The sequence below is a fragment of the Salvelinus sp. IW2-2015 genome, linkage group LG26, assembly GCF_002910315.2.
Source record: "Salvelinus sp. IW2-2015 linkage group LG26, ASM291031v2, whole genome shotgun sequence".
NCBI lineage: Eukaryota > Metazoa > Chordata > Actinopteri > Salmoniformes > Salmonidae > Salvelinus > Salvelinus sp. IW2-2015.
Window position 1 is genome coordinate 14,302,373 of NC_036866.1, and position 9,718 is coordinate 14,312,090.

The 9,718-nt window shown below is 40.6% G+C and overlaps 1 protein-coding gene across 1 annotated transcript; it reads left to right on the forward strand.

The window, feature by feature from the left end:
• The first annotated feature begins 322 nt into the window (after positions 1-322).
• On the forward strand, positions 323-8,858 carry LOC111952490 (basigin). The gene is given in 13 exon segments (XM_070435149.1): positions 323-424; positions 1,260-1,475; positions 3,732-3,797; positions 3,799-3,930; positions 3,932-3,964; positions 3,966-4,072; positions 5,353-5,521; positions 5,756-5,844; positions 6,037-6,173; positions 6,469-6,742; positions 8,030-8,054; positions 8,167-8,240; positions 8,391-8,858. Coding segments are annotated over 11 exon segments (1,149 nt in total). The 5' UTR covers positions 323-424; positions 1,260-1,419; the 3' UTR covers positions 8,228-8,240; positions 8,391-8,858.
• The last annotated feature ends 860 nt before the right edge of the window (positions 8,859-9,718 follow it).

Sequence of the window (9,718 nt, forward strand, 5' to 3'; positions counted from 1 at the left end):
GCCATGAAGGAGCTCAGCAAATGCTTACTGGAATTTGATGAACATGCTACTAGCAGGCTGAACTGAACTGATCAGCCTTGCGCAACAGTGGGAAAGACTGAAACAGCCAGCATTGGAGAAGTACAAGTTCCTCCTCACCCTATCCATCACTCAGGTGGCTTGTGAAGAGGACCTTCTCCACCCTGAAATTCGTGAAGAACCGCCTAAGAACCTCCCTCACTCAAGAGAACCTTGAAGTGTTACTTTTGAAAGGAACAGAGAAGGAGATTCTTATTGGACTTGACAAAGATGACGTCATTGACAAGATGGCAGAGAGCAGTGAGTTACTGCACCGCCTACTGGTTTACTAGTGGTAATTACTTAGCATAGCTACTTCAGAGTAACCAGTATGACTCTTCCTTAACAGGCTAAAATACAATTTGCTGTGAGTTAAAGCTTTTGTACAAAGGCATGTTTTTGGGACTTTCGTATTATACTTGCAGTTATGTAGCCAATGTTCAATTTCATTGACTCAGTGTATAGATGTGTTTATTTTTGTGCTGTTTGCTTTATGGACACCAGCGAGTGAACATTGTAATCTACATTCTTTTGAAGAGAAGTGCTTTTTGACTTTTGTATTATACTTACTTACATTGTTGTAGCTTATGTTCAAGTTCAGTGAATGTGTGTGCGTGAAGTTTTTTTAAATACTTTTGATATGCTTGATGCTTGAATATAAAGATAATAATTTGAACATTTGAGTTAACTCTGTATATCTCATTATCTTTTTAAAAAGTGTAGGCTAATTGTTTTGTGTCTAGCCTTGTACATTTGTATGTGTTATGATTGGTGTATTCCTAGTGAGTTTTTGAGGGTGCACCCATAGCATAACTTAAACTCAGTGTTCATATAGGCTACTTTTTTTTGTCAGTTCGAAATGTTTGTATTTTGTAATGTGGATAACTTTCTTCCCAAATTTATAACTAGTTTGGTACCCGTTACATCAACACATAGGGTTAGCCTACAAAATTAGCGGTCTGGTGGTTTGCGTGAACAGGGTGGCCTGGGATGTAGTCAAATTCCCGGCCTGAATTATTGTTTCAGTCCGCCCGTGTTCAGAGGGGTTGGGTTAATGCGGAAGACACAATTTCAGTTAAAGGCATTCAGTTGTACAATTGACTAGGTATCCCCCTTTCTGCTTTTGCCTGTTCACGTCGAACTGAGGCTTTTTGTTTTTATATATATATATATATATATATTTTTTTTTTTTTTCCGCACAGGGCGTGACGTGCAAGGACTTGCTTGTTCACGACGCGAGGAACAACTAGAGGACGACGACGACGACTAACTCGTCGATGGTGTAGCAAGAGAGTCGAGATAAGATCAAATATTTGAAAAATAGTGTAATTGACAGTATATATCTGTGACAGACAAAAAAAAATGAAAGTGCTGTGGGGTTTAAGTGCCCTCCTATTGTGCTTGAACCGAGCCAATGCCCAGACAGGTAAGCTATTTAACGTTAGCTAGGTAACAGTTAACGTTACTGTATAGAGTGCGAACTGGCTAACATTAGCGGTTTTTAATTGTTGATTTAACGTTACAGTTCAACGCCATGTGTTTTCCAAACAGTCAACCTAAAAAAAAATCCATCGCTTTAACGGTAAATGTCGAAAAAAAGCAAAGTAGCTAACGTTAGCTAGGAAGCATAAGAGTAAGAGGGTGGTCACAACGTTCCAGGCACTATAAGGGATTAGCGTACACAAACCCTAACAGCACAGAACATGATTGATGGATCATTTTACTTGTTTTAGCCTGGCAACGTTAACTATGTAAATAAGATATGGTTCTGACAAAGATGTGATGCTTTGCATCAATATTCATGCTATATTAGTTATACAAAGTAGCTAGTGAATATAAACGCGTAACGTTAGTGATAGCTAAAAATCAGTGACTTGTAGGTAACGCTAGCTAGCTGAAATAGTTGGCTAAAGTTGTTTAATTTTGCAAGTAGCTAACTGTTAACTATTATTAAATGTCTGTTTGTCAGAACTAAAATCAGTGACGTGTAGGTCTCGTTTTAAAAGGGCAAGTGTCAATATTTAGTTACTACTAGTATTTACCAGCTAGCTTGCAAGTTTTTGACCAGATCCCCCACCATGACCACCACCAGCCAATGGAGTTGCCTTTGTTTACTTCTTCATAAACCAGCCAATGTTTTGTTGAGTTTTTAAATGAGCAGACTAACCAGTTGTCTACCAAGGCTGTAATCTTTCATATTTGAGAGTCAAAGCTATGCCTGTGCTTGTTAGCTGCGATCTTTTAAACCGGTGTTGACCATTTTGCCTACTTGAGTCATTAGAGGTTATGTGTCATAGATGTCCAGTTTAGAGGATGAAAAAAGTAAGATTATGTTTTACTACCATATGTCAACCTTTCAATGGAGATAAATAACACAATTATTTAAATGTGGTACAACATAGTGGTGTAATGATGTTATGATGTACTGTTTTATATTTTGTTTTATATGTAATTGCTTTAATGTGTTTGGACCCCAGGAAGATGGGGATCCCTAGTAAATACAAATACCACATATCACAATTAAATTCACAACAAATATTATATTTATATGGTTACAATACCAATGTATTTACATGTATTATATAAAACGTTTCAAACAAGCAAGAACCCTTGTGTTTGCAAGCTTGTTTTTAGCAGAGACTGCAAGAAAACTAAATGACCTTAACACAATGAGTCTAAACCGACTACAGACGAGTCGCGTGACGCTTGTTGGGGACGTAGAGCAAAATCACCGACATGTTCGACATGTTCGTGTGAGTCTCACGTTTCCATAGAGTAGACATAGTTTGTTCGGACACTACAAACGCTTTCATGAGCAGACCGGTTGCATTCTGGAGAGCTGAGCGCTTGCATTCTGGAGAGAGATGTGCCTATAGGCTATCTTCACAACACATCCCTTCCCTTCTTGTCTCATTTAAAAAAATATATATTCGAGGCTCATTATCTTCACACATTATAGATGCTTTTTCACTGACAGCCACAACTCAATAATCAGCTAGGCCTTTTTCCACACGCACTGCCTATGAAAGACTTCCTCATATGCCATTTCTCTCCTGTTCTATTGGTTTTCATATCAACTTTCTTTCATTGTCCAGAAGCCAAAGGCACAACACTATTCATATTAGCAACCCATCCTAGTTGTTGTCTTTAGTTTCCCCTGAGATTTTCCTCTCTGTCATATACCGCTCGCATCAGGTGCTCTGTTTAGAATGGTGTTTTCTTGCTAATCGCATTTTGGCAAGTGTTTGAAAATTACGTTTTATTGGCTGCTTCATTACAGGAGTTGCATGTTCTGTTAAAGCGGCATATGTAATGTTTTGGGCAACCCGACCAAATTCACATAGAAATTTCAGTTATACACTTAACAAAAATATAAACGCAACATGTAAAGTGTGGGTCCCATATTTCATGTGCTGAAATAAAAGATTCCAGAAATGTTTCGAAGCACAAAAAGTTTCTCTCAATGTGTGCACCAATTTGTTTGCATCAATTTGGCATGAAATCATTTGGTTAATATGATGATACTCAAACTCTTCCTTCTCTTATTCACGTGTCCTATTAACCTCTTCTGTTTCTTTCTTTCTGCCTTACTATCATCTCGTTGAATTGACTGATGTGCTCACACCAATCCATCAATATAATACTCAAATCAATCCACCCCTCCCCCTTAATGGCCTGTTCAGCGGCTTTATCAAGTCGTCCCTGTTCCAGATGAAGCTGATAGAGGACAGTGCAGCGCTGCTCTGAGGTGACAGGGAACACCATCCCCGAGGTGCAGTGGTGGTTCATAGAGGGAGAGGAGCACGAGACCATGACCCAGCTGTTTGATGGGGTGCGGGAGGACCGTGTTGGCCTCAACGCCACCTCCCTCCAGCTCCATTCACCTCTTAAACCTCACGCTCAATGACTGGCACGTAAGAGTGCCGCGCTTCCAACGATCCTGACCGCAACGAGCTGAAGAAGGCACCCAAAGTCAAGTGAATCCGCTCACAGGCTAACGTTATAGTGTTTGAATGTGAGTGAGTGCTGGTGGTGGGAGGCCCTGTGTACAGCCAGGCAGCGTCTCCCTGTAGAGAGGACAGAAAGTGGTCCAGCTCCTGTCCCACACCCTCTCCTGCCCTCTGCCCTGTCTCGCCCAGACTCCCACTACTCCCCTCACTGAGCTCCTGTCATGTGTGGCCGAGCCTCTCTCCTTAGACGCGTCCTACCTGCCGTAGCACTACCCTCAATCTGATGCCTCTTTCCTAGGCCAATGTCAAAGCTTAGGGAATTGTTTAAATTAATGAATTAACAAAATATATTTCATATGGAAAATACTGGTTAGAAGGTCTGAAAACTGCAAATGGCTGCATCATAATTTTTTTTTTTTAAGGGGTTAGTTTATGGTGTGTTTAGATTCTTGTTGGCTTTCATTCTCTATTTTGCTGTTCTGTCCAAGGATTAGAATGTGTAATAATTGATACAAACATTGGCACTGTCCTGTGTTGTTTACTCTTTAGACCTGTTTAGGCTTTTTAGGATTACTAAATTATCTACAGAAGACCCCAACCCAGCTTTGTAATGCTTCTCAGCCATAGGCCATCTTTCTGCCTTGTGGTCCAGTATTATTTGACACAAGTTCTTAATTTCACTACCCTACCCTAAACCAAACCAAAATATCCTCTTATTTGTTCCTCTTCCCTGTCAGTGGAACACCAACCTGCCATACCTCACCTTGCTGGTTGCTTCTTCTGCTTGTGTTGATTTACAAGCATGGTCTCCTCCTAGATTAAATTCCCAGTCTAACTCCTCTTCTCTCCTATCTTGAACTCTTGGTTCAGACCGAGCTCTCCATTTAGGTGTCTTCCCATGTGTGATTGGAATGCTCTGCGCTGCCATTTTATATTGTGTTGATTTTGGCTTGAAATGTGATAGTTGATGAAAGTAAAACCATTTGATCAGCTAGGCTAGACCTTATCAGTTTTCTTTATGAAGTTGAGGCTAAAGGATAGTAAAGCAATGTCGAGCCCTGAACAGTGTCTCCTCAACATGTTGGTATCAAGACAATCTCCAATAGATTGCCATTTGTCCAGTAAACCCTATAAATTCCGCTAGCCGAAATAACCACAGTGCCTTTTTAGTTACCCTCAACTATTTTAGCAATGTCCTGTACTAGAAAAGACATACAATAATTAGTTACACTTGGCCTTTCCTCATAGTACTATGGTAAACTGTAATGGTCAGTGTATAGGCCTAATAGATGTGTTTATATCAAAGGATGGCTTTTTAATATATTCACTTTGTGTGTGTCTACAGATCCCTTAATTGAAGCTCACCCTGTGGAGGTATACAACCAGACCTCTGCCGTCCTCTCATGCAAACTGACCGACCCCCCGTCTGCAGTCAAAGGCCACTACTGGATGAGGAACGGCAAAGTGATCGAGTCATCCAAGCATAACTCGCCAACTCTCTACACCGAGCACACGTAAGTTCCAGGAAGGCAGAGTGCATCGGCATGTTTTATCTGCATGTTTGATCCACCAGATGGACGTGACTCGATTTACCTGCCACTGAAGCTCAGCCTGTTGGTGCAGCATCTTTTGCAAAGTGACTTCATGACTGGGATGTGTTAGAAGCCATTGTTTGAGCGAAGTCTGTTGTAGTATGTCTATGTTTCCCATCTTTAGGGGTTACCTTTAGTTTTTGTTTTTTCCATTAGCTTGGCTAAAATCGATTCCCATTCCGGTGGATTGTATGAGTGCGTCTTCCTTTCTGAGCCCGAAGTGAAGACAACCATTGAAGTCAAAAGTAATTAATCCTTTTAAGTTTCTTCTACTGACATGCTCTGCCAGTTAATTTTAGCGCACTTTGAGTATCTGAAGGCTGCAATAGGCCTATATAACCAATTGGTTTAGAAAACTGCAGATGCTGGTGTTTTGGATAAATAGTGCATATCGGCTATCATCCCATAAATACCTGCCTCCCTGTGTTTGTCACTAGCTGCTCCCCATGTCTCTGCATACAAACGCTCTGAGCATGGTAATGAGAAGGACAAGGGTGTGCTGGTGTGTGTTAGTTATGGATACCCACTGCCCACTGACTGGAAGTGGTACAAACTGGAGGGAGAAGATAAGACGGTATGCTTTAGCAAACTTTACATCATTGATACACATTAGGCTTAACAAAATTGGTTTCACTGAGCTGGAATAAACCCTGCTGCTGGACTAAACTGAGTGATTGAACTCAGTTTCAACCATGCTGCAGTTATTTTCCAATTTTAGTAATCATTGACTTAAATCAGTATCTTGATTGAAGCCACAGTAATTCCACACGTACTAGTACTTGCCAAAGGGGTCTGCCCTAGAAAATAGAAAAATATTGAAATCTGGAAATTGGTGTTGAATGACTTTACTCCCTGTCTGGCATTCTCAGGCCATCACCAATGGTACCGACAGGTATGAGATCAAGAGCACCCCCAACAGGACCACCCTGACCATTGACGACTTGGACATCGCCATGGACATAGGCGACTACATTTGCTACGGCACGAGTGAGGTCGGCTCGACCTCCGACAAGGTCCACCTGCGCGTCCGCAGCCGGCTGGCCGCCCTCTGGCCCTTCCTGGGCATAGTGGCCGAGGTCATCATCCTGGTCAGCATCATCTTCATCTATGAGAAGAGGAGAAAGCCTGATGAGATCAACGACGGTAAGTCGACACACCCGCAGAGAAAGGCAGAAAGGAAGTACTCTTGTTTTGCCATTCATCTATGTTTTCTGAAGGGCTAAAGTAGCATACCTGGTCAAGTCCATATGATTTGACTGTGAGTGTCTGCTGCCACCGAGTGGCAGATCAGTCTCTTAGTTGCAGATGCACTATCATTCTACAAAGATTTCTGTGCATTCATTTCCTGCCATTTTAATGATATCTCTATAGTTAGCATTTTCGTAATGATTTGGATACAGGAGGTTTACTATTATTGATAAGGTCTTGATTTTAGTAGTTCCATTCGATCTAAACCAATTGGTTTTCTATTAGAACAGGGTTTTTTTTCTCTGTTCGCTGCTGCTTTTGCGTTTTGGTACGTGATCAAAACCACATGTCAGATTGAAGTGGTTGACCTGAGATGACAGTAACTGAGAAGCTATGGGAGTCTGAATCCACTGCTTTCATAGTCGCCATTTGTACAAGAATGTATCTAATAAGGAATTCTTTCACTGGCCTTGCTTTCCTACATTGGACCAACCTGGGCTAAATTTGAATGACATTTTCCGACTGCAAAGGAATTGAAGTTTTAATGGTACACACAGAAGTATGACATCATACACAGGGCAGCAACTTCCTGCTTACATTCATCAACAACAAATATTGGTCAGTAAGCAGAAAGCAGCCTGGCTACTTATGTCATATTGCTGTGTATACCTTTTTAATATTTGGTCTTGCATGCATCTGCATCTTGATCTCCATGCATGATGAGTAATTTCAGCTATTTATAATAGGGATATCATGTCATCATTGATCTCATTCGTTTTTGTTTTCTCATTCGTTTTCTCATTCATGCTTTTGTCTATAACCATTTTATGTGTTGACATCACTAAAACATATTGTTTCCTGCATGATTTTGAGCAATGTTCAGAACAGATTGTTCTTGATAAACAATATGGTATCAGAGTTAGGATACAATGAAGGTAGATTTGTCATACCTCTTGCTGTTTTATCTTTTTTAAATTTGATTGGGATGAAGTTTATTTGATTATTGTAGATCTATGGCAGTAGGCGCTTGTTTTTTCCCATTGAGTTGTTGCATTCACTTGAAAGGCCTACTTAAAGAAATGCTTAGAACTTTGTCACCCTTTCTTTCATTGTCTGTTGAAAGCATACCTTTTTCATGCCTTGCTCTCATTGGGAGAATATTTCTCATACCCAGACTGTCTCAAACAAATTCAGCTATTGACTGCTCTTCATCTTTTCTCTTGTCCCTGTGTTGCTGTATAGATGATGACTCAGGATCTGCTCCCCTGTAAGTACACATTTCACACTGACATATAAAAAATATATATTTAATTTATCACCCAAGGAAATTGTTATTTTCTGAATGTGCTATAATGTTCGGAGTGGAAAATGTCTTTCAGGAAGAGTAATGCTAACACAGACTACAAGAACAAGGACGTCAGGCAAAGGAACTCCAACTGAGAGAAGATGAGAGGTGCGTATGACAGCTTTTGAATCAATCCACTCGACAGGATGAGCCCATTTCAAATGAATTTATTCTGATTGCAAAATCAAAGCAGTAAAACTCCTGTAGAGGTTAGCTCTCATCAATCTAATTGTCAATCCTATCTTTGTCTCCTGACAGATATCCTGATGATGACCTTCCAGGATCTATGAGGGGCATTGGGTTGTTGAGTGTTACGTAATATAGTGCACCCTGTGATTTTTAAACAACTTTTCAGTGTTATTGTCTTGAGAAATTGACTGAATTTCCTTTAGATTTTCTAATATATTTCTCTCCATATTGTGCTGCCAGGGAACATGTTTCAGCTTAAGGCCATGGGATAAAAATGGCATGGTTTTTATTGCCGTTCTATAAGTGAAATCCAACGTTTACATGAGAATGATTGGTGTTTTTTCTGTTTGTTCTTATGACTTCCTCCACTGTGTGTGTGTATGTGTATATGTATGTGTGTGTATATATACACACATACATATGTACATATATGTGTGTGTGTAAATTATTTTGCCTAGAAGTAATAAGCAAGCAAGTATATTTAACACTGTCAACTGTACCAAATTGCAGAATCTTAATAAAGTTATTTGATTTTAAGAGATGTGGTCTATTGTGTTAACTGTCGAATAAGATGTAAATGTTTCATATTTCCACAAGGCCACATAATGCTAAAGGCCATTCCACAAGTAAAGCTATAAAGATATTTTCCAAAGTACCCTGGATGGTCTTAGGCAATTGGTTTGTACCACAGAAGGTTGGTGGCACCTTAATTGGGGAGGATAGGCTTGTGGTAATGGCTAGAGCGTAATTAGTGGAATGGTATTGCATGTGTTGCATGTTTGATGCAATTCCAATCACTCCGTTCCAGCCATTATTATGAGCTGTCCTCTCCCCTCAGCAGCCTCCGCTGATTTGTACATCAAGGTGTCAGTCCTCTTAGGTGAATGGCATGACTTGAAGCTAAGCAAAAGGTGTGTTTGATGGGGCCGCAATCAAAAAGATGTGGCAAAAAACATTTTTTGGATTGTAACAAAATTCTTTTCACTGCATCAGAGATGGCGTACACAGACGTTGTGGCTTTACAATGTCTTACTGCATCAGAGATGGCGTACACAGACGTTGTGGCTTTACAATGTCTTACTGCATCAGAGATGGCGTACACAGGCGTTTCAGCTTTGCAGACTTCTTCAGTGTGGGACAACTTCAGGCCCACCGGCTAGAACCCTCAAACTCAACTCTGGACCTAAAAGCCAGTTCCACTGCATCATTGTTCCCCTCTAATCAGGGACTATTGTTCCCCTCTAATTTAGACCTGGGACACCAGGTGTGTGTGCAATTATCAGGTAAAACTGAAAACCAGCAGGTTCCGGATCTAAGGAACTTATCCTCTGCAGTAGAGGTAATTGGGTCTTCTTTTCCTGTTGTGGTCCTCATGAGAGCCAGTTTCATCATAGCGC